We start from the raw sequence: 25,703 nt of genomic DNA, 5'->3' as shown, positions 1-25,703 counted from the left end.
TCTTTCATCAGCAGTAAAAAAGTTAGGCTATGGTGTTTTCCTTATCAAAAAATACACTTGACAAGCCGGTCCACTGAAACGAAATCTTTTGTTGCCAGCACCATCCGCACTGAATCCTACTGACGATTATCACTGACTGTAACTTAGAGGTACAGTACCACGCTTCGACTCCATTTTAAATTTCAAATTTAAACCGCGCCAAGGAGCGTGGCACATGTGTCTACATGAGTGTAATTATAGGGACTTTCCAAGGGATTTTCTGCGAAATGGATCACGTGATACACCATCTATCTCGATCCCTTTTTCGAAGTCAAAGGTTCAACAAATGAGGTACACGTTTACACTTTACAGTATTAAAGTAGGGTTGTTTTGTGTGCTGCTGTGAATCCTTGCGTGAATCTTAAACTACTTGTGATGGTTGGGCAAAAGTTTGTGATGGTTGGGCAAATGCCCGCCCATGCCCACCCTTGGCTACGCCACTGACAGGTGCAATGCCTATTCTACTGATGATAACACTACTCCATGAGTTTCTAATTGTTTCGTGTGTCTTTTGTGTATTTCAAGTTGAAAGTTCTCTATAGCATTTCTTTAACTAATACATATACCACTTTGATAACACCTCAGATTAAAGGAAACCACAAGGCTATATTTCATGTATTGCCCCGACCACAGGGCAATATCATGATATTTCCCTGTGGTTAGGGCGATATCATGATATAGCCACAACTACCTGTGATGCTGAGGCAGTTACAAAACATTAGTTCCCTTTGATTATTTATATAGAGCTGCTTAAAGTTTTGCATTGTGGATTTGAATTGAGCATGTTGGTTTAGTTAGGCTAAGCATTCTCTTATATAGGAAAAATAATTGAGTAAGGCAGCATTGCATAGTTCAGTACTAGGCATCATTAAATCATTTTTGCAATTTGGGGATCATTTTCTACACAGCACATTTCAACCAGGAGACGAGATGGCTCAGACATTCTCAACCTATACTCCTAATTACTTATTTTAGTACCCTAGGTTACTTTAGGCATTCACAAAGTGGTTGTTTGGTTAGAAATCAACCAGTGAAGCCCACAATCATTTCTTTTTTGTTCCCACAATTTAAATCCACAATCGATGTTTACAAACCTCTTTGTCTTCCTTCACCTATTAGGTGAGCAGACCTGACTGGTATATATTATTTATACCATGGCCACCCAGGATTTGCCTGATATATATTCCCACGCCCTCGTGCCTGTGATCCTCAAGCTTGAGCATATATATATATATCGTCGAGGCGTTTATCGACAGTAAACTTCCGATGACTGAGGAGGAGGGGTGTATATAAGTGCAATACACCGAAGTGAGCCATGGTTCATATGATATATACCATGTTTCTAAATTAATCCGCACTACATTACTTACTAACAACCCATATGCACACAAACCAACTTAAAGTATACTTATAGTGCGTTTACACTAGCACTTTGGGCACGGTACGGTACGGCACGGCACGGTACAATATTGACATGCATTTACACAGGAAAAATTGCAAATGCGCTGGGAAGATTAATAACTGGCACATGAGTTCACGTGATATGTTTAAAGACTCTCACGAGATGGAAGTAAGTTTATTTTCTGCAACGTGCTCTGCAATGCGTTTGAGTGAAGGGGACCAATTTGAGGAACCATATCAACGGCTACGTATACTGCTTAGCAGATGACGTAGGGTAGTTCGTTGTAAGCGTTTAGAGGCTAGAAGAAGATACGTTCGTTTGATGATGGTATTGTCCATGGCAGTGATGGCTACCTTTGTGCCACGGCCAAGGGTACAGTGGACGCTACAAAAGTACTGGATATAATATTGCTATGTAGGTAGCCAAGTGTGGTGAAGATTCTGCTGTACTGACATTTCAGTTTAATAAATTATCAGTTGTTATTACTTCAGTGTAGCTAGTATTATAAATGTTTGCTAACTAGCTCTTTTATAGTTTTGTATTATAATTCATGCACAGTACATTAAAAAAATCATACAGTATTTTGTGCACAAGAGTTAAGTTGAAGCAGTGTTTATGTGTCTTGCACATGCTAGGGGTAGCCAATGACTTCGTACACTAATGTGTAACTTTAAAATACAATTATCTAGAAATACATAAGTATTGGACTCTAGTACAGCATTTAGGTGTTTTATCATGGGTGTTGGCTACCCCTTGAGCATGTGAGAGGCAACACATTTGCATTACAGCTGTATATATAACTTGTTAGGTCGTCATCCTGGTGGAACTACATAGTGTTGGAAACATTTACACCTACCCATTGGCTTGAAAACTTTTGTGTCAACAAAGAAACGTTTCAGAATTTGTGCCTCAAGTTAAAACCACTAATAGCCCGTCAAAATACTCAACTCCGTAAATGCGTTTCTGTAGAGAAACGTGTTCCTATAACTTTATGGTGTCTTGCTACTTACTCAGAGTACCGTACAATTGCTCACCTGTTTGGTGTAGCCCGATGTACAGTTTGTGAAATAGTTCATGACACTTGCCGGGCCATTGTGTCTGCATTGCAAAAACTATTCATCAAGTTTCCTGATGGTGATAACCGCCAAGAAGTGGTCGATGGGTTTAAGTCAACCTGAGGAATGATTCAGTGTGTGGGATCAGTTGATGGCTGTCACATCCCTGTGATGCCACCAGCATTGAATCATACTGACTACTATAATAGAAAGGGATGGTACTCCATCATATTGCAAGCTGTTGTGGACTACAAGTACATATTCAGGGACATTTGTGTTGGGTGGCCTGGCAGTGTCCACGATGCTAGGGTATTTAAGAATTCTGGAATTTATACCAAACTATCTGTTGATAAGATTCTTGATGGCAGTGAGATACAAATTTCAGACACCATCATTCCTCTTTTTATAATTGGCGATTCCGCCTACCCTTTAAGTAAGTTTCTGATGAAACCCTTTGCACACAACACTGCTTTGTCACCTCAGCAAAAGACATTTAATTATACTTTGTCACGATCTAGGATTGTTGTAGAAAATGCTTTTGGACGCTTGAAAGCTAGGTGGAGAAGGCTAGCAAAGAGGAACGACATGAGTAGTACCCATGTCCCTCATATTATCACTGCCTGTTGTATCCTACATAACATTTGTGAGATGTCCAATGATGCTATCCCTGAATCTTGGCTGAATGCAGAGGTGGATATGGACCAGCCACCAACCGCTACTACTCCAGAGGACACTACATACACGAGTGATGCAACAATTATTCGTAATACATTGGTTGACTATTACAGTACATAATTGCACATACAGTGTACGTACATATGTCCTAGGTAGATAATCATGTCATATATATAATATGTTACGTGTACAGCTATACTTTATAATGAGTTGTAATCAAAACCTTGATAATCACCATAGTCACAATTACCACCAGATTCACTGCTACCTGCACTGTACGCACTTGGTGAACGATGATATTGACCAGCAAACACTGGTGCACTGGTCATAGATGGGCGCTGACCACACAACATGCCAAACAGCTGCAATTAAAAATCTCTCTCTTCCCGTCTTTGCCTCTCTGCTCTTTCAATTTGCTCCCTCTGCATATGTTGTTGCATCTTTAGCATGTCATGTTCAATTTTCATTGTTTTTTCTTCTAGGTCTGCATACACACGGTCACTTTCTGTCTGCTGGGAGCTGATCTTTTTGCACATTTTATCTGTTACCTTTTCCATTTTATCTATCTTTGCAGATTTCTTCCTTTTTGAGCCAGCAAGTTTTGGCTTTACATCTTCTTCATTAGATCCTTCCTCTTTAGCCACTAATGCAGCTGTAACGTCACCATCTTTGCTTGGTTCTTTTGGTTCTTTCTCACTTACGCTGTTCTCATCTTCTAAATCTGTCTCTGGTATTTCATCCACTTCATCATCAATCGATGTGACGTTTGAAGACTCAAAAACTGAGGTATCAAGTATGAAAGGAGGGTTCACACTGTGTTTGGCACTCATCACTTCGTTCATTTTTTCATAGAACTTGTTGCTCTTCTTTCGATTATTCCCTGTCTGTTTATGTCCATCCTTGATCTTCCTGTAATCACCTTTCAACTTCTTTATTTTATCGCGACACTGAACGAGTGTTCTTTCTTATCCCGCCTTCTGCATTTGGTCACTCAGTTTAGCATAAATCTGACTATTCTTCTTACAACCCTCCAGGTCTTCTTGAATGGTCCCATCGCCCCACAGCTCAATCAATTTGAACGTTTCTGGATCAGTCCAACCAGCCATCTTAATAATTAATTTTCGGGATGCTCGACGAGGCGCTTCATACTTCTAGTAAATCTTTGAATATTTTTGTAGCATTGTATACCGTGCCGTGCTGGCACGGCTGAAGCACCAGGGCCAACTGTATCCGGCACGGTACGCTTCGGATTAGTTTACACTAGCAAAATTAAGTGTGCCGTACCGTGCCCAAGTGCTAGTGTAAACGCACTATTACGCTTAATTCGCCGTAGTTTGGCATGGTAGACACGCTGGAAACGTTCCTCTCACAATTCAGCTCTCACAATGAAGAATCAAATTGATTGTGGGACTTAGTAAACATATCTCCGTATATCGCCAGGACTTGTCCATTCATATCAACAAACGTAGGAGCAACGTTACTTGCTGCCACCCATCATCGAAGTCGCTAGGTATGGGTATAAAATGAGTCCAGTGGTTGGACTCTTACTGGCTGGGGTGATTGATCGCCTAGCATGATGAAGGCTATTAGCCTGAGTCATCCGGGTGATTAGTCATGCTAGTGTGGGCGTCGTTTGCCCGCCCATGTGAGGCTATCAGCCTGTAATTGTGACACAGTAATGTACGTGTTACATGACATCCCAGGTGAGTATATATATATATATATATACTTACCTGAGTGAGTATATATATACTCACCTCGGGTAGGTATATATATACTCTCCTGTGGGTTGGGGTGCATATGCCCTATATGCAACCAGCGGCGCCTTTGAAGTTTCACATGATCATGGTATATATATATATATCAGGCAAATCCCTCGTGGCCATGGTATAACTATTAAATTTATATACACTGTTTGTCTGCATTCTTTCTTCATACTGCTATTAAAGGTGGTGGCCAAGAAATGGCCGCAATGATATTATGTCAATTAATTTGTAATGTTACAAATTAAGTGACAGTACATATCCACCTTTGATATCAGATCTTATTCATACTAGCCTACTTTTGGAAGGCCGTACCCTTTTTCATAGCTTGGCTGTTTTGGATTAGATAAGTGTATACTTTTACAATGGTAAAGCAGTAGCTTTATGATATGTATTGTTATTTTCTTACATAATAATGGGGCTTATAAGAGTTAACAGATCAGCACAAATGACGTAGTTCTCTTTCCTATGGAGACATAATTTTAAGTATTGGTGAATCAAATACATATATACATTTAGAATATTCATTTCTAGAATATATGTTAATTCTAGCCCTAGTTTTAGCAAAAAAAAGTAATGAAACAAGATATAGTGTGTAGCATGAGGATCTTCTTGGATTTTAAAAACCAAGACGAAGCTGAGGTTTTAAAACATGAAGATCCAATTAGAAAATGAAATTGTTTTATATGGGCATATGGGTGGAGGTATTGTGGGGTTGGATTAGATGTTGTTTTAACATCATCATACGATCTTTACATGAGTGTGGAAGATAGAACATATTTTTGTCAAAGAGCTGAAGAGAAATTGAAGCTAACACCTTATTGCTACGGGCGTTAGTGAAGGTACTTGTCTTGACAAGGAAACCGTGACCAGTTGTTACCATTGGACATGCCATGGCATCACAGCAGTATGAAGAACAGATACATTAATGCAACAGTTGTCTTGAGTGATTACGATGGCAACTAGTTGTCACAAGTTGTTGTATTTTTTGGAGCAACAGCAGTATAAAAACCAGGCTAGGTTTCATTTACAGACCACACCTACATTATAAATAATGCAAAATAATCATTTTACAAGGAAGCATGCCTATCTAGGTCTTCCATCTATAGTTTAATTGAAGACAAAATATGCTTAAAACACTCTAGAAATCAGATGGGCATTTAGCAGAATTTCTGTGATATTTCTGGACTTCTCTGTTCATTCTGACAATCATAGCTACAATGTTAAACATTATCTCCCTTGTAGGCATGCTTACAAAAGGAATGGTGTGGTCAAACTCGTGTTAGTTTGGGTGACTTTTCCCACTGCAAGCTATTAGCCTGTAATATGTTTGAAAGAGCATAACAAATCAATGACCGAAAGTGAAATTTGCAGTGCTTGAGGTCTTTTCTGCTAGCAGGATTTTGATCATTTTAAGAACCTGCTAGCAGGTTTTTTAGTGGATTTTAAAGACCTCATTATCTCCCAAAGATCAAAGCATTTATACATACCATTTTCTATGAATGATGATAGCATTACACTACATAGCTAGCTATGTAGGAAATCCACCATTTTCTTTTCACTTTATGCTCACTAGTGGACTTATTCTCCTTACAAAGAACCCCCAAAGGGTAATTTTGAGTCGAAGGATGTTTTCCAAGGTGGTTTTTTGGTGTGCATTCTATTAGGATTGTTGCAATAAAAATATAAACCCACTATCAAAACATGGGCGATCCCAATTATGAACACACTAAGCACATTTGATAGGTATAGGGCAGGCCAATTGGAAATTGGATGCATGTTCGTTTGTCTATGTGTTTGTGTCATGTGTTGGGTTAGAGTAAGTACTTTCACTTTTATAACTTCATTTCTTTACAATGTTAACTACTTGTCCAAATTATAAAAATAATTAACCTGGGTGTCAGGAAGTGTGCACCTGTGTGTACAAGATTTGTATCCACCATGAATAGTACTGCCTTTAAATACATTTTGCACAAATCATTTCTTTTGTGGATAATGGATAATGTTTCATGTACCTACACGAAAGGACAAGTACTACTAGTGCCACACAGTTTGCACACGTGTTGATAATTGCATGCCATTCTGCTGTTTAGTTAACCAGCATGTTCACATCATTTTACAATTACTTGCATGATGGCATATGGTTCATGTGCAGAAATTTATAAACGACATCATTTAGTACATACTCTTCAATGCTTTATTCCTAATGCATTGACTTGTGTTAGTTTGCTTAATGTAGAATCTGCCCAAATGCAACGTCGCGAGCATTAATTGGTCGTGATTAATAAACCATGCTAATAAAAAGGCATGGCAGCTGCTTCATTCGCGACTAACAAAATGGCTGCCACGCCCCTAAAGACTCACGGACGAAATGGCTGCCACTCCCTTCTATGAGCAAGTTTTTTTAATCGCACGCAATTAATGATCACAACATTGTGTTTGGGTAGTACCGTACATTTAGGGCAGGTACGAATGCTAGTAAAATATAATAACAATACAGAAATTCTGCATTGTGATTGAATATTTTGTATTACTGCAGAAATTGTTAGCGTGTCAACTGAAGATGAACATCAAGACACTCCACTGATCCTTGCCATCAAATACTTTGCGTATTTTGTGGACCCTGATAATCTGGCAAAAGAAGGCTATACTAACCTTGATGTGGTAACTTCCTTGATAAAGAATGGTTAGTGTGTAAAGTTTCTATATAAATAATATCAAACTGTACTGGATTGTTTTATAAGTCAAGTTCAGATTTGATTTTGTTTTTGCTAAGTGATATAGAGACCTCAACTTGAGATTAAACACATATATGTGCACACATATGTGCTAGGTTAGGGATGTGCCATAATATCAGTCAGGGGCGGTGAAGCAGGCCAAAGAGTGAGGGGGCCAGGCCAGCTATAAGTTGAAGACCAAAATTAAAAAAAAAAGGTCACAGCCTGCTGACAATAGCTGCTCTCCACCAATGATATCTCCTTGTTTATAACTACACATACGTAGCTAAGTAACTTGCTACACTGCTTCTCTGAATACTGTGACTGCTCCTATTAGAGTATCCAGATCCTGACTGTTCTATTAGAGTATCTCGATCTTTTCTTGTAAACAGTGTCCCATAAAAGTGTCTCCACCGCCTATGATATCAGTATATTGCAATATTTTCTACCACAATACAGTACAATTGCTATATGTGACCTGCTGAGCAAAACCGGCCATTTTTCACAAGATTATATTTTGTAATAAAAACGTATTGAAATAAACTGGGTAAAGTATGCATGCTAGATAAAAAAAAAATTATGTACGTTTTAATTGCTTTGGTATACACTGAAACAAAGTTCAAAGCAATAAAACCTATATACCATCAGATTTGCCTTTTCATGGAGAGTAAGAAAATCTTTGTTTTGCAGTGTAAGACACATGAGTTATGGGCGCTTATTTACGATGTAGTAGAAATAAAGTTTGCCATCGTCCTTTCATTGTTGGAATGGCCTTCTTCTTTGTCCGCATAGAGATGTACAGGGAAAACACTATACCTTGATGGATTTTCCAGTTCATGGTGAACAGACTGAGCTAAACTCTCTCTTCATAGCTTAATAATTGTTGCAGTGGTGAGATAATTATGATTGATTAAATAAGCAACTGTAATTTATTTGCCGTATTATTGCTGTACAAATCAAATTTATTCCTGTTCCAACTGTCTAATGCTATATCATCACTAAAGGCTGAAACTTTGGCTTTCCACTCTTTTGTTACTATAGATAACAAAGAAATAATAAAATAGAATTCGAGGAATAAAAACGACCAGGTTTTGCTTAGCCGGTCACGTATTGCAATGTATTGCAGGGCTGCGGCTTGTAGATAATTGTTTAGCATCAAAGCCACCAGAAAGTAATTATATACAATTTATCATTGTAAATAAGGTTAACAGACAAGGAAGCCTCGGGTATAGTTGGTAGTGAATCCCAGTTAATAGAATTGGAACCCACAATTGTTAATACTCAACACTATTGCACGTGCAAACGGCGATCACATGATCTCTACTCATGGCAGAAGGGGCGCTATTTGGAATTGCTCATACTGAATTAAATTGAAGCTGCAGCAAATATGCCGAGAACAGTCATCTACCCACCCGCCCTTGACTACTTGCTGGCATCCACCTCAATGCAATCATATGTGTTAGCACACTTTGCATAAATGCATTATTTCACATTTTGGGCACCCAGGGTATGGTACAGTCAGGCTGCTTGATATGACTAAGCACTGACTATATAGCAATAGAAATACTGCAGCTAAATTCCTAGCTAGGGCAAATGCAGGTGCATTTAGCACCTAGCATCTAGCAATGTCCTTGGCTGCTCTATCCCCAAACTATGCATAGCTCTAATACATGCCATAGAGTGGTATGACGTAGGATGTTAATGTGGTTTATATAGTGGTGTCCAGAAGCTATACCCTGAAGGAGCAGCGCTGATTGTAGTACTAGCCCACTTGAAAATGATGTATTTGATAATGGTTATTTTGACTTGCTCAGCATACAGTGGTCTACTGTTAACCCATTGTGTTGTATGGTGTAAATCAAGACTCACAGTAGTGAGTCGCGTGGCCAGTAAAATAGAAACGCACGCTGCAGACGATAGCTGACACGACCACTACAGGTGAGGATTTTACAGGAACGAACGTTGTTAAATTCGGCCTGCCTGTAACTCACCAGTCAGTTACGCTATCCCTCTGAAACTCTAGAGTTAAATTCATCGTGTCACTAGTAACTACCACACAAACAGTGAAGCAAATCCATGTCGACGTTTTCAAGATTGAGATTGCCGACATCAAAGAGGAGGTTTTGTATTTTTATTTCTTATTTTTATTGCATGTGGTTAGATGCAACCGCAGGTGTATGCCTTGTGTTCCTTTGTGCATTCCGAACATTGATTGCCCTACTATCGCTTCCATATTCTCTCAATCATCTTAAGATCCACATCATCGATTTTGCCATACATCATTACCCTACAGTCGTAATTTCAGCACCAAACGAAGTTTCAGTCTATCTTAGTCGACCTAGAGGCCTAATACAAAAGCCATTGTTGTTTTCTGCAATACTCGCTTGGCATGTAGGGCAAAGTGTCTTTAAACTGTTTTAAAAGTTTCGTTGAGATTGTTACATATGTTTTTGAGAATGGCTAGTTTGAAATTTGAATTTAGTCGCCCCCACGTAATTTGCTCTCTAAGGGCATGGCTTAAGAATTTAATGAATGATGCAGACAGGGGCGTAGCCAGACTTTTGGTGATTCTAGGGCCTAGCTGTAAGCTAAAGACCAAACCTACTGACAATATCGTAGCCAGGATTTTCTTGAAGGGGGTTGGGATTTCAAGTGGAATGTTCTTGGGGGAAGGCCTGGGTGCTTCCCCTAGACCACGTCTGAACAAAAATGCTGCATACACAAAATGTGCCCTTAGGCAGTAACATTAAAGGTGCTGTTTGTGCATCTAGCCTACACACTGCTGATTATGCAGCTTATAGAAACTATAAACCTATTATAGCAAATACTTCACTTCCAGACAGCCAACTTCAAATTTTCTAGCACACGGGAACCCTCCACACTCGAGTCCCTTAGTTGGCAATACTTCCTTCAGGTATACATTATTCTCGGTCGGCCCTCCTGTTGATGGTCAGTAACTTTAGACTTGCTTGTACTCCAATGTATTTGAGACATCACGTGCCCGCAACATGTGACAAATAAACAAACCATTCATCACATAAATATACATCAACTATTCACAGTTTGTGCTCACCTGACACATGTATAACACAACCACTCAAAGTTTATTGCAGCTGCTGCCTTGTAGTATGTCTGCCTCAACCAATCAACACTCTTTCGCCATTTCCACCATGCATCACATGTGCTACTGATCACGTGATGCTATAGATCTCAATAATTTGCAGTAGTTTAGCATTAATGCAATGCGACCTTCAATAGTACAGAGGAGTGCTAGTGTGCAAGTAGCTACTGGAGAGCTCCAGGGCTGTAAGATTTGATGTGATTTTTAGTTTTAAAATATTCTGCCTCTAGAAAGGGGGTTCATCCAAACCCCCAACCCCCCCCCCCCCCCCCCCCCCCTGGCTACGCTTTTGATTTCCCCTCCACCAACTACACCTTCTTATTTATAACTACATACGTAGCTTGCTACACTGCTTCTCTGAATACTGAGATTGATTTATCTCGATCTGACTGTTCTATTAGAGTATCTCGAATTATTGATGCCCGGGTGGCCCGGGTTCTGGCTACACCCCTGTAGAGCACGACTGCAGTCACCGGCTATTGATGAGCTGGGCTGTGAATAGTAAGTATAGTTAATCAGTGCATGTAGCCATAAAAGAAGTGTGCAAGAAACTATGCCATCGTTCGAGAATGGTTAGTTTTGAAATTTGAATTTAGTTGCCCCCATGTAATTTGCTAGCTCTCTAAGGGCGTGGGTTAAAGAATGACACAGAGCACAACTGTGGTTACCAGTTGTTGAAACAAGCTGTGAATATATGTATTTAATTAGTGCATGTAGCTAGCCTAAAAAGAAGTGTGCAAAACCATCAATTATTTTAAAATTGTCACCCCCACACAAAATTATATGAGTACACATGTAGTTACAACATACAGAGGACACATGAATACCCAACAGTTTTCACAATAATAATGTAAGATCTGTACAATAATGACTATGCTATGAAAATGATATCTCCACTTCTCCAGTGGCCCACCATGGCAGCAGGTCTCACAGGATGGCATATTCATCCAAGCACAGATAAGCAGTGGGAGTAAGTGCACTGACAACGAGTTGGTATGACTCCATTTGTAGAATCCAGATAAGTGGGTGTGGCTCCAGTATGTCTAAACAGTTAACACACATTCTTATTATAAATATGTACTAGAGTTGTGACAGTATAGTGTTTAAGTACAACAATACATAGTCTCCATTGCATCACTATCAAATGACACTAAGTGGAGGGTATTGTTGCATCTCTAGTATGTATACTCCATCAATACAATCAAGGAAACATGTCTTAATGGCCACCAGTATAGAAAGACAACCTCTCTCGAAAAGCCTATTCCAAAGTGTGAATTTATACACTGCTACCTGCTTATTGAGCAAAGGTGACAATAGACAAGTTCCACTGTAATTTATTCACGTGATCTGATCTTGTACATTCTGTCAGTAGATGAGATCCACTTGGCCAGGACAAAATGTGACCCAAATGTCCTGGATGATCCGGACTCAACCCACTATGACCCAGTGGCACAATGGAACTGAGTATTGATAAAGGAGAATATAATTATATTTATTTCTAAGATGTGTGAACACATTACAACATGTGCATACAAGAAATGCTATGTACCATTTTAGCATTCCAAATCACCACATTATGCACGGACCAGTCAACAATACTGCATAGTGCCCATCAGTAAACCTGAAGGGGAAAAGTTACAAAAAGTAAAAATGCATATAAGAACGTACGGTTAACAATGGTGAACAATATTAATGGTGAACAATATTAATGGTTAACAATATACACTGAAACCTTACTCTGGTCACTTTATGGCCAATCTTGTGGCAGATTGCTCTGTACACAATATAACACATTCAGGTATAATTGTATTTAGATGGATGATAAAGTAATGCACTGTGACATAAATACTCATGATGTGTCACTGCTAGGCAGTATACTGATATGGCTACCATATATACCTGAGTATATCAGATAAGTAGGTGCAGTAAGATGGTTACTTTTGGGCCAAAATTTCTTGGCTTAATAAGCAGGTAGCTGCTTTAGCAAGGCACTGATTTAAACATATAGATGTCTCATAGGAGAATTTAAAAGTTTGCCTTCTTAGGGAGGCAGCCTTCTGTACAAGTGGCCACCAAGACAGGTCCACTGTGGATGAAAGCCAGGCATTAGATATTTGTGTTGAAGGCATTCCAGGGTTTCTGGTAGTCTGAAATCTCACCACAGTTTACTCAGGCAGTGTTGTGGTCACCACTAAACCACTGGAATGCTGTGTTATTTTTGTCTTATGCTTGGCTACTATATAGTAGAACTGAAACAGATATTCTGAAAAATATATCCTACGGATAATAACTTCATCACTTTCTTCATCAGGAGCTTATAAGGACCGAAAGTGAAAATTCTTACACTTTGGGCTGACAGCCAACTTGGAAATGTCCCATCTGTGATCCTATAATCTACGTCAGGAGCAGTGCTTTGGTGCTCTAACAGATTAGTTGCCCCCTTGCTGCCAGCACTCACTGTCTCACATGCTGTCGCACACTAAATCCATCTCTATAGCCAGTTAGAAGTTAGAACAGCTGTATTGCAGATGCTTCTTACCATCGCTTAAGGCTGCAAAATGCAGCCACCTCCTTAATAAACTAAGTCAGAAAACTTTGTCCGTACAATAATGACCAGTTTTCACAGTACTAATTAGTGAAGATTAATTTTCAGATACTGAGATATACATACGCTACAAAGTCATCTCTGTACAGCCTCCAAATATAGCAGTAAAAATTTCACCCTGCTCCAATGTTTAATAATTGTATACTGTCATGATAGAGACTCCACTGTACAAAATACATGTCATGGTATGTGCTAATTATGCCTTTTACAATTAAGGTTTACAACGCAAATACATGCATGGTTAAACTCACCAATTGTCTCAGTGACACTAAATCTCTTCAAAACAACAAGACAACCTTTGGAGATGAGACAACAAGCCGCAAAGATCACAGCCTATTCTGGTGCACTTATTTATTAGTAATATCAAGACACACGGTAGTGTGTCGTGCCGGCCCAAGAAGCCGGCGCGTAACACCCGTGAGTATATTGACAGGAAGAAAGAAAACGCAATTTTCGCACCTCCGTTGCTCTGTGCTTCCTTGATGAAACAAGACGAGTTTTGCTGTGGACATGCCCCCCAACTGCAGCACTCTACATTCCAAATTGGAGCGAAATCGCTTCGCGCGTTCCCGAGATATGCGGACCTTCAAAAATTGGCTGAGGTTTCTTCGTTTTTTTTTCTTCTTCTTCTTATTTTTCTTTTTTCTTGTCGCACACTTACAAAAACTGCTATAAAACTCGAACGCGTTATCCGATTGCCTTGAAATTTGGCCACACAGAAGGGGGGTATAAAGGCGCATCTCGGTACCAACTTTGGCTGGAATACCATAAACAGACAGAGTTATGAGCAATTACGCACGAAAAATAACACCAATATGTTGTCACGCCTACAGGGTAAACCGCGTATGGGAGAAGCTGAAAATCGGTGGGCTGAATAGGTTAACTATTGAACCTCGAACCTTTTGTGGTTTGAAAGAAATCGAGCTAAAAACCAGGAAGATACAGCGAAAAAATCAACAGTGTGTAACAATTATGCAATCGAGATTAGCTAATTTTTAATTTTTTTATTATTATTATTATTATGCTTGCCACGCCTACCAGGTAAACCGCTTGGGGTAATGCTTTCAAAATCGCTGTACAGATGGAGTTATCATCTTAGAAAGGCTCTTCAATGGTGTAGAAGATCAGACGTAAAGCCACGGAGTTATAACACGAAATCCAACTTGGTGTAGCAAGTGCGAGATCGAGATACTCTAATAGAGCAGTCATCCTAATAGAGCAGTCACCCTGAACAGAATTCAAGAGATCAGTTAGAAATAAGTAACCTGTATAGAGATCAGCTACAAACAAATCACCCTGTAGAGAGTTCAGCTACAAACAATTCACCCCTGTTAAAACATCAGTTAGAAGAAGATTTCTTGTAGAGAGTTCAGATACAAACAAATCACCCTGTTGAAAGATCAGCTAGAAGATGTCACCTTGTAGATACTTCAGTTACAAAGAAACCACCATGTAGAGAATTCAGCTACAAACTAGTGACCCTGTAGATACATCAGCTAGAAGAAGTTACCTTGTAGGAGAGTTCAGCTACAAAGAAACCATTCTGTAAGAGCTCAGCTGCAAACAAATCACCTATACAGAATTCAGCTACAAACAAATCACCCTGTAGGAGAGATCAGCTAGAAGAAGTTACCTTGTAGATAGTTCAGCTACAAACAAATCATCCTGTAGAGAGATCAGCCTAGAAGAAGTTACCTTGTAGATAGTTCAGCTACAAACAATTCACCCTGTACAGAGCTCAGTTAAAAGAGGTTTCCTTGTAAAAAGTTCAGCTACAAACAAATCACCCTGTAGAGAGATAAGTAAGAAGAAGTTACCTTGTAGATCGTTCTGCTACAAACAATTCACCCTGTTAAGAGATCAGCTAGAAGAAGTTACCTTGTAGAGAGTTCAGCTACAAAGAAACCATCATGTAGAGAATTCAGCCGCAAACAAATCATGTATAGAGAGTTCAGCTACAAACAAATCTCCCTGTAGAGAGATCAGCTAGAAGAAGTTTCCTTGTAGAGAGTTCTGCTACAAACAAATCACCCTGTAGAAAGATCAGCTAGAAGAAATCCCCTCGTAGAGAGTTCAGCTTCAAAGAAACAATCATGTGAGAGTTCAGGTACAAACAAATTGTCCTGTAGAGAGATCAGCTAGAAGAAGTTACCTTGTAGAGAGTTCAGCTACAAAGAAACCATCATGTAGATAGTTCAGGTACAAACAAATCACCCTGTAGAAAGATCAGCTATAGAAGAAATCACCTTGTAGAGAGTTCAGCTACAAAGAAACCATCATGTAGAGAGTTCAGCTACAAACAAATCGGCCTGTAGAGAGATCAGCTAGAAGAAATTACCTTGTAGAGAGTTCAGCTACAAAGAAACAATCATGTAGAGAGTTCAGCTGCAAACAAATCGCCTGTAGAGAGTTCAGCTAGAAACAAGTCACCTTGTAGAGAGTTCAGCTAGAAGAAGTAACATTGTAGAGCTACAAAGAAGCTACCATGTAGAGTTCAGCTGCAAACAAATCACCCTGTAGAGAACTCAGCTACAAACAAATCGCCCTGTAGAAAGATTAGCTAGAAGAAGTTACCTTATAGGGAGTTCAGCTATGAACAGATCACCCTGTAGAGAGTTCAGCTACAAACAAATCACCCTGTAGAGAGTTAAGTTACAAAGAAACCACCATGTAGAGAGTTCAGCTGCAAAAAAAATCAATCACTCTGTAGAGAGTTCAGCTAGAAGAAGTCACCTTGTAGAGAGTTAAGCTGCAAATAAATCACCCTGTAGAGAATTCAGCTACAAACAAATCACCCTGTAGAAAGATCAGCTAGAAGAAGTTACCTTGTAGAGAGTTCAGCTACAAAGAAACCACCATGTAGAGAGTTCAGCTGCAAACAAATCACCTGTAGAGAGTTCAGCTAGAAACAAGTCACCCTGTAGAGAGATCAGCTAAAAACAAGTCACCCTGTAGAGAGTTCAGCTAGAAGAAGTCACATTGTGGAGAGTTCAGCTACAAAGAAACTACCACGTAGAGAATCCAGCTGCAAACAAATCATCCTGTAGAGAGTTCAGCTAGAAGAAGTCACATTGTAGAGAGTTCAGCTACAAAGAAACTACCACGTAGAGAATCCAGCTGCAAACAAATCATCCTGTAGAGAGTTCAGCTAGAAGAAGTCACCTTTTAGAGAGTTCAGCTACAAAGCAACCACCATGTAAAGAGTTCAGCTGCAAAAAACTCAATTACCTTGTAGAAAGATCGGCTAGAAGAAGTTACCTTGTAGAGAGTTCAGCTACAAAGAAACCACCATGTAGAGAGTTCAGCTGCAAACAAATCACCTGTAGAGAGTTCAGCTAGAAACAAGTCACCCTGTAGAGAGTTCAGCTAGAAGAAGTCACATTGTAGAGAGTTCAGCTACAATGAAACTCCCATGTAGAGAGTTCAGCTGCAAACAAATCACCCTGTAGAGAACTCAGCTACAAACAAATATGCAGTGAAAAAGATCAGCTAGAAGAAGTTACCTTGTAGAGAGTTCAGCTACAATGAAACCACCATGTAGAGAGTTCAGCTACAAACAAATCACCTGTAGAGAGTTCAGCTAGAAACAAGTCACCCTGTAGAGAGATCAGCTAGAAACAAGTCACCTTGTAGAGAGTTCAGCTAGAAGAAGTCACATTGTAGAGAGTTCAGCTACAAAGAAACCACCATTTAGAGAGTTCAGCTGCAAACAAATCACCCAGTAGAAAGTTCAGCTATGAACAGATCACCCTGTTGAGAGTTCAGTTAGAAACAAGGAATCCTGTAGAGAGATCACCTAGAAGTATCGCCTTGTAGAGTTCAGCTACAAACAAATCACCTGTAGAGAGTTCAGCTACAAACAAATCACCCTGTAGAGAGATCAGCTAGAAGAAGTTACCTTGTAGGGATTTCAGCTACAAACAAATCACCCTGTAGAGAGTTCAGCTACAAAGAAACTATTCTGTAAAGAGCTCAGCTGCAAACAAATCACTTGTACAGAATTCAGCTACAAACAAATCGCCCTGTAGAGAGATCAGCTAGAAGAAATTACCTTGTAGATAGTTCAGCTACAAACAAATCACCCTGTAGAAAGATCAGTTAGAAGAAGTTACCTTGGAGAAAGTTCAGCTACAAAGAAACCATTTTGTAAAGAGCTCAGCTGCAAACAAATCACCTGTACAGAATTCAACTACGAACAAATCACCCTGTAGAGATCAGCTATAAGAAGTTACCTTGTAGATAGTTCAGCTACAAACAAACCTCCCTGTAGAGAGATCAGCTAGAAGAAATTACCTTGTAGAGAGTTCAGCTACAAAGAAACCACCATGTAGAGAGTTCAGCTGCAAAGAAATCACCCTGTAGAAAATTCTGCCAGAAACAAATTGCCCTGTAGAAAGATCAGTTAGAAGAAGTTACCTTTTAGAGAGTTCAGCTACAAAGAAACCATTCTGTAAAGAGCTCAGCTGCAAACAAATCACCTATACAAAATTCAGCTACAAACACATCACCCTGTAGAGAGATCAGCTAGAAGAAGTTACCTTGTAGATCGTTCAGCTACAAACAATTCACCCTGTAGAGAGAGCAATTAGAAGAAGTCACCTTGTAGAGTGTTCAGTTACAAAGAAACCACCATGGAGATTTCTGTAATCAATATATGTGACCGGATTTGCGAAAAGGGGTCTTCCACACACATCCAATTCCGTAAATGTTGGAGACCATAACTCAGTGTTCAAGTAACATATTAACCTGAACATTTCACCATGTATTCAGCTATAGTGGTGCTCACCACTGCCCAAATATCAAGGCAATAGCTCTTTCCAATCTGAAGTTATCAATTGTCAAAGTTGGCAAATTGGACCCCTTTTCGCAAATCCGGTCACATATGTATTATACAGTATATATAATTTGTACATTTACTGATAAAATATTTAAAGTACATCTACTTCATCTTTTCTTCTTCCTGTAGTAAAGAAAAAAACATAGGTTAAAAAAGTCCCAAAGCTGGCCATAGGCCGGCTTTGGGGTATACAAATACAAAAAGAAATGAAATCTAATCCAAAACAGCCAAGCTGTAAAAAAAGTGTGCGGCCCTCAGAAAGGCTATGGTGAAAAAAGATGTGAAATCCAAGGTGGCGGCCAAGAAATGGCTGTGATGGTAGGTTAGTGGTAAAAATTTTAATAACGACAATTCAGGTGAATTTTTGTGAAGCGGCACAAAAATTCACCTGAATTGTCATTATTAAAATTTTTACCACTAACCTACCATCACAGCCATTTCTTGGCCGCCACCTTGGATTTCACATCTTTTTTCACCATAGCCTTTCTGAGGGCCGCACACTTTTTTTACAGCTTGGCTGTTTTGGATTAGATAAATTTTAAAGGCGCTTATTTACAATAGGACATACGTAATTACGTGACTTCTATTGCCTCTGGACATACTCGCCATTTATCTATCATTCTCATTTCATTTCACAAGAGTTTGTACTGATGTGGGCAGGGGCATGGCCTCGTTTGAATTAGTTGATGCTTGAAGTAGATCAAGATACTCTAATAGAGCAGTCAATCACTCTAATAGAACAGCCACATTTCTACAAGTGTTGTATTTTTTTTTGTAAAGTCTAAGTAGCTAGCAATTTAACTACACAATGCAATGCTAGGCAGAAGTTGTAACTATGCTCTAACTTTGATTGCTGTATTAGAGCTGTTTTATGACTGCTCTATTAGAGTATCTTGATTGTTTTAATGCAGTGCAAGATGAAAGGTAAAGTGTTACTAAGGGTTTACTAGTTAAAATGGGTGCATGACTGCAGTTGCATGCCACTAAAATTACAATTGTATTTTAATATTCTGTCACTGTAATCTAAATTAAAAGGGGTTCTGTCAAAACCACGGAAACCCACTTACTGCTTATTCTAACAAAAAGGTTTAAAATCCCATCCAAATTAGCTAATAGCTGTAAAAAAAGTGCGCGTCCAAGTAAAGCAGAGTTAACAGCGACAAAAAGTAATGATATCATAGTGCGGCCATGTGTGAGGTATGCAAGTTGCAAAATTAATATTAATCAGATAATACAATATTATTGTTAAAGTGTTAATGAGAACTATGTGATGCTGCTAGTTTTTAAGTGTGTGAGCATCTTCATAAATGCCACACAAATTTGATTCTCAATAAAGCAAATTGTATAGATTCTCTGATAGCAATAAATAGTTTGAGTTTGGCCACCTTTCCTGTATACGGCAATGCTATGAACAAAGGAAAGGTGGCCAAACTCAAACTATTTATTGCTATCAGAGAATCTATACAATTTGCTTTATTTGAGAATCAAATTTGTGTGGCATTTATGAGATGCTCACACACTTAAAAACTAGCAGCATCACATGGTTCTCATAACAATAATATTGTATTATCTGATCAAGACACACGATAGTGTGTCATGCGGCCCAAGAAGCCGGCGCGCCACGCCGTGAGTATATTAACAGGAAGAAAGAAAACGCATTTTCACACCTATGTAGCTCTGTGATCCCTTATCCGATTGGAACCAAATTTGCTAGAGACGTGCCGCCCAGTTAGGGGAGTCTACATACCAAATTTGAAGAAAATTGGTCCAGCCATTTCCGAGATACGAACGAACAAAATTTCGTTTTAATTTCTTCGTTTTTTTTTCTTCATCTTCATTTCGCACACTTGGCAAAATTCGCCATAAAACACGAATGCGTGCTCGGAGTGGGCTGAAATTTGGCACACTTAAAGGGCTCATTAAGGCGGATCTCCGTACCAACTTTGGTAGGAATCCGATGAACATTCACGGAGTTATTACCGATTATTTGCGTAAAATAAGGTCGAAGGTCTGTCACGCCTACAGGGTAAACCCCTTGGAGGAATCAGTAAAAAATTGATATGTAGATGGAGCAACCATCGTAGGAGTGCCTTTTTGTGGTTTGAAAGGAATCAGGATAAAGACCATGGAGATATGACACAAAACCCAACCTGTGTCAAAATTACGCGATCGATTTTTATGAATAAAAAACTATTAGTTTTCGTGTCTACCAGGCAAACCGCTTAGAGCAATGAACTGAAAATCAGTATGTAGCTGGAATAATCATCATAGAAAGTTCTTGCAGTAGTACAGAAGAATCGGATTACAAATCACTGAGTTATGATTCGAAAGGCAACTACGTGCAGCAAATGCGAGATCGAGATACTCTAATAGAACAGTCACCCTAATAAAGCATTCAGCTGCATATATAATTTACACAGTTATATTACATTGCAAGTTATTCTGTAGGGAATTCAGCTACAAACAAGTCACCCTGTAGTCAGATCAGCCAGAAGAAGGTACCTAATAGAGAGTTCAGCTACAAAGAAGCCATCATGTAGAGAGTTCAGCTCAAATAAATCACCCTGTAGAGAATTCAGCTACAAACAAATTGCCCTGTAGAGAGATCAGCTAGAAGAAGTTACCTTGTAGAGAGTTCAGTTACAAAGAAACAATCATGCAAAGAGTTCAGCTACAAACAAATCACCCTGTAGAGAGTTCAGCTAGAAACAAGTCACCCTGTAGAGAGATCAGCTAGAAACAAGTCACCCTGTAGAGAGTTCAGCTAGAAGAAGTTACATTATAGAGAGTTCAGCTACAAAGAAACTACCATGTAGAGAGTTCAGCTGCAAACAAATTGCCCTGTAGAGAATTCAGCTACAAACAAATCACCCTGTAGAAAGATCAGCTAGAAGAAGTTACCTTGTAGAGAGTTTAGCTACAAACAAATCACCCTGTAGAGGATTCAGCTACAAACAAGTCACCCTGTAGAGAGTTCAGCTAGAAGAAGTTACATTGTAGAGAGTTCAGCTACAAAGAAACTACCATGTAGAGAGTTCAGCTGCAAACAAATTGCCCTGTAGAGAATTCAGCTACAAACAAATCACCCTGTAGAAAGATCATCTAGAAGAAGTTACCTTGTAGAGAGTTCAGCTACAAACAAATCACCCTGTAGAGATTTCAGCTAGAAACAAGTTACCCTGTAGAGAGTTCAGCTAGAAGAAGTTACATTGTAGAGAGTTCAGCTACAAAGAAACTACCATGTAGAGAGTTCAGCTGCAAACAAATTGCCCTGTAGAGAATTCAGCTACAAACAAATCACCCTGTAGAAAGATCATCTAGAAGAAGTTACCTTGTAGAGAGTTCAGCTACAAACAAATCACCCTGTAGAGAGTTCAGCTAGAAACAAGTTACCCTGTAGAGAGTTCAGCTAGAAGAAGTTACATTGTAGAGAGTTCAGCTACAAAGAAACTACCATATAGAGAGTTCAGCTACAAACAAATTGCCCTGTAGAGACAAACAAATCACCCTGTAGAAAGATCAGCTAGAAGAAGTTACCTTGTAGAGAGTTCAGCTACAAACAAATCACCCTGTAGAGGGTTCAACTACAAACAAATCACCCTGTAGAGAGTTCAGTTAGAAGAAGGTACATTGTAGAGAGTTCAGCTACAAAGAAACTACCATGTAGAGAGTTCAGCTGCAAACAAATTGCCCTGTAGAGAATTCAGCTACAAACAAATCACCCTGTAGAAAGATCAGCTAGAAGAAATTACCTTGTAGAGAATTCAGCTACAAACAAATCAACCTGTAGAGAGTTCAGCTAGAAACAAGTTACACTGTAGAGACATCAGCTAGAAACAAGTCACCCTGTAGAGAGTTCAACTAGAAGAAGTCACATTGTAGAGAGTTCAGCTACAAAGAAATTGCCCGGTAGAGACAAACAAATCACCCTGTAGAGAGTTTAGCTAGAAACAAGTTACACTATAGAGAGATCAGCTAGAAACAAGTCACCCTGTAGAGAGTTCAGCTAGAAGAAGCTACATTGTAGAGAGTTCAGCTACAAAGAAACTACCATGTACAGAGTTCAGCTGCAAACAAATTGCCCTGTAGAGAATTCAGCTACAAACAAATCACCCTGTAGAAAGATCAGCTAGAAGAAGTTACCTTGTAGAGAGTTTAGCTACAAACAAATCACCCTGTAGAGGATTCAGCTACAAACAAGTCACCCTGTAGAGAGTTCAGCTAGAAGAAGTTACATTGTAGAGAGTTCAGCTACAAAGAAACTACCATGTAGAGAGTTCAGCTGCAAACAAATTGCCCTGTAGAGAATTCAGCTATAAACAAATCACCCTGTAGAAAGATCATCTAGAAGAAGTTACCTTGTAGAGAGTTCAGCTACAAACAAATCACCCGTAGAGATTTCAGCTAGAAACAAGTTACCCTGTAGAGAGTTCAGCTAGAAGAAGTTACATTGTAGAGAGTTCAGCTACAAAGAAACTACCATGTAGAGAGTTCAGCTGCAAACAAATTGCCCTGTAGAGAATTCAGCTACAAACAAATCACCCTGTAGAAAGATCATCTAGAAGAAGTTACCTTGTAGAGAGTTCAGCTACAAACAAATCACCCTGTAGAGAGTTCAGCTAGAAACAAGTTACCCTGTAGAGAGTTCAGCTAGAAGAAGTTACATTGTAGAGAGTTCAGCTACAAAGAAACTACCATGTAGAGAGTTCAGCTACAAACAAATTGCCCTGTAGAGACAAACAAATCACCCTGTAGAAAGATCAGCTAGAAGAAGTTACCTTGTAGAGAGTTCAGCTACAAACAAATCACCCTGTAGAGGGTTCAACTACAAACAAATCACCCTGTAGAGAGTTCAGTTAGAAGAAGGTACATTGTAGAGAGTTCAGCTACAAAGAAACTACCATGTAGAGAGTTCAGCTGCAAACAAATTGCCCTGTAGAGAATTCAGCTACAAACAAATCACCCTGTAGAAAGATCATCTAGAAGAAATTACCTTGTAGAGAATTCAGCTACAAACAAATCAACCTGTAGAGAGTTCAGCTAGAAACAAGTTACACTGTAGAGACATCAGCTAGAAACAAGTCACCCTGTAGAGAGTTCAACTAGAAGAAGTCACATTGTAGAGAGTTCAGCTACAAAGAAATTGCCCGGTAGAGACAAACAAATCACCCTGTAGAGAGTTTAGCTAGAAACAAGTTACACTATAGAGAGATCAGCTAGAAACAAGTCACCCTGTAGAGAGTTCAGCTAGAAGAAGCTACATTGTAGAGAGTTCAGCTACAAAGAAACTACCATGTACAGAGTTCAGCTGCAAACAAATTGCCCTGTAGAGAATTCAGCTACAAACAAATCACCCTGTACAAAGATCAGCTAGAAGAAGTTACCTTGTAGAGAGTTCAGCTACAAACAAATCACCCTGTAGAGGGTTCAGCTACAAACAAGTCACCCTGTAGAGAGTTCAGATAGAAGAAGTTACATTGTAGAGAGTTCAGCTACAAAGAAACTACCATGTAGAGAGTTCAGCTGCTAACAAATTGCCCTGTAGAGAATTCAGCTACAAACAAATCACCCTGTAGAAAGATCATCTAGAAGAAGTTACCTTGTAGAGAGTTCAGCTACAAACAAATCACCCTGTAGAGAGTTCAGCAGTTACCCTGTAGAGAGTTCAGCTAGAAGAAGTTACATTGTAGAGAGTTCAGCTACAAAGAAACTACCATGTAGAGAGTTCAGCTACAAACAAATTGCCCTGTAGAGACAAACAAAATCACCCTGTAGAAAGATCAGCTAGAAGAAGTTACCTTGTAGAGAGTTCAGCTACAAACAAATCACCCTGTAGAGGGTTCAACTACAAACAAGTCACCCTGTAGAGAGTTCAGCTAGAAGAAGGTACATTGTAGAGAGTTCAACTACAAACAAATCAACCTGTAGAGAGTTCAGCTAGAAACAAGTTACACTATAGAGAGATCAGCTAGAAACAAGTCACCCTGTAGAGAGTTCAGCTACAAAGAAACTACCATGTAGAGAGTTCAGCTGCAAACAAATTGCCCAGTAGAGAATTCAGCTACAAACAAATCACCCTGTAGAAAGATCATCTAGAAGAAGTTACCTTGTAGAGAGCTCAGCTACAAACAAATCACCCTGTAGAGAGTTCAGCTAGAAACAAGTTACCCTGTAGAGAGTTCAGCTAGAAGAAGTTACATTGTAGAGAGTTCAGCTACAAAGAAACTACCATATAGAGAGTTCAGCTACAAACAAATTGCCCTGTAGAGACAAACAAATCACCCTGTAGAAAGATCAGCTAGAAGAAGTTACCTTGTAGAGAGTTCAGCTACAAACAAATCACCCTGTAGAGGGTTCAACTACAAACAAGTCACCCTGTAGAGAGTTCAGCTAGAAGAAGGTACATTGTAGAGAGTTCAGCTACAAACAAATCAACCTGTAGAGAGTTCAGCTAGAAACAAGTTACACTGTAGAGAGATCAGCTAGAAACAAGTCACCCTGTAGAGAGTTCAGCTAGAAGAAGTCACATTGTAGAGAGTTCAGCTACAAAGAAACTACCATGTAGAGAGTTCAGCTGCAAACAAATTGCCCTGTAGAGAATTCAGCTACAAACAATTCACCCTGTAGAAAGATCAGCTAGAAGAAGTTACCTTGTAGAGAGTTCAGCTACAAACAAATCACCCTGTAGAGAGTTCAGCTAGAAACAAGTTACCCTGTAGAGAGTTCAGCTAGAAGAAGTTACATTGTAGAGAGTCCAGCTACAAAGAAACTACCATGTAGAGAGTTCAGTTGCAAACAAATTGCCCTGTAGAGACAAACAAATCACCCTGTAGAAAGATCAGCTAGAAGAAGTTACCTTGTAGAGAGTTCAGCTACAAACAAATCACCCTGTAGAGAGTTCAGCTAGAAACAAGTTACCCTGTAGAGAGTTCAGCTAGAAGAAGTTACATTGTAGAGAGTTCAGCTACAAAGAAACTACCATGTAGAGAGTTCAGCTGCAAACAAATTGCCCTGTAGAGACAAACAAATCACCCTGTAGAAAGATCAGCTAGAAGAAGTTACCTTGTAGAGAGTTCAGCTACAAACAAATCACCCTGTAGAGAGTTCAGCTACAAGCAAGTCATCCGGTAGAGAGATCAGCTAGAAGGATCACCTTGCAGAGAGGTCAGCTACAAAGAAATAATCCTGCTTCATCTTTTCTTCTTCCTGTAGTAAAGAAAAAATGACAGGTTAAAAAGCCCTAAAGCCAGCCATAGGCCGGCTTTGGGGTATACAAATACAAAAAGAAGTGAAATCTAATCCAAAACAGCCAAGCTGTAAAAAAAGAGTGCGGCCCTGAGAAAGGCTATGGTGAAAAAAGATGTGAAATCCAAGGTGGCGGCCAAGAAATGGCTGTGATGGTAGGTTAATGGTAAAAATTTTAATAACAACAATTCGGGTGAATTTGGTGCCGCTTGGTCTTGGCACAAAATTCACCTGAATTGTCGTT

General features: G+C 39.4%; 1 protein-coding gene across 1 annotated transcript in view; it reads left to right on the top strand.

Moving 5' to 3' along the window:
• LOC136249936 (transient receptor potential cation channel subfamily A member 1 homolog) overlaps positions 1-25,703 on the top strand; it is a 70,362-nt gene that overhangs the window by 12,456 nt on the left and 32,203 nt on the right. The window contains exon 4 of the mRNA XM_066042073.1: positions 7,474-7,620. Within this exon, the coding sequence (XP_065898145.1) occupies positions 7,474-7,620 (147 nt within the window). The remainder of the gene's footprint in view (positions 1-7,473; positions 7,621-25,703) is intronic.

This window comes from Dysidea avara, chromosome 3, assembly GCF_963678975.1.
Source record: "Dysidea avara chromosome 3, odDysAvar1.4, whole genome shotgun sequence".
In the NCBI taxonomy this organism is placed as follows: Eukaryota; Metazoa; Porifera; class Demospongiae; order Dictyoceratida; family Dysideidae; genus Dysidea; species Dysidea avara.
The sequence above is the reverse complement of the archived record's forward strand: the minus strand, read 5'-3'. Positions and strand labels throughout refer to the sequence as shown.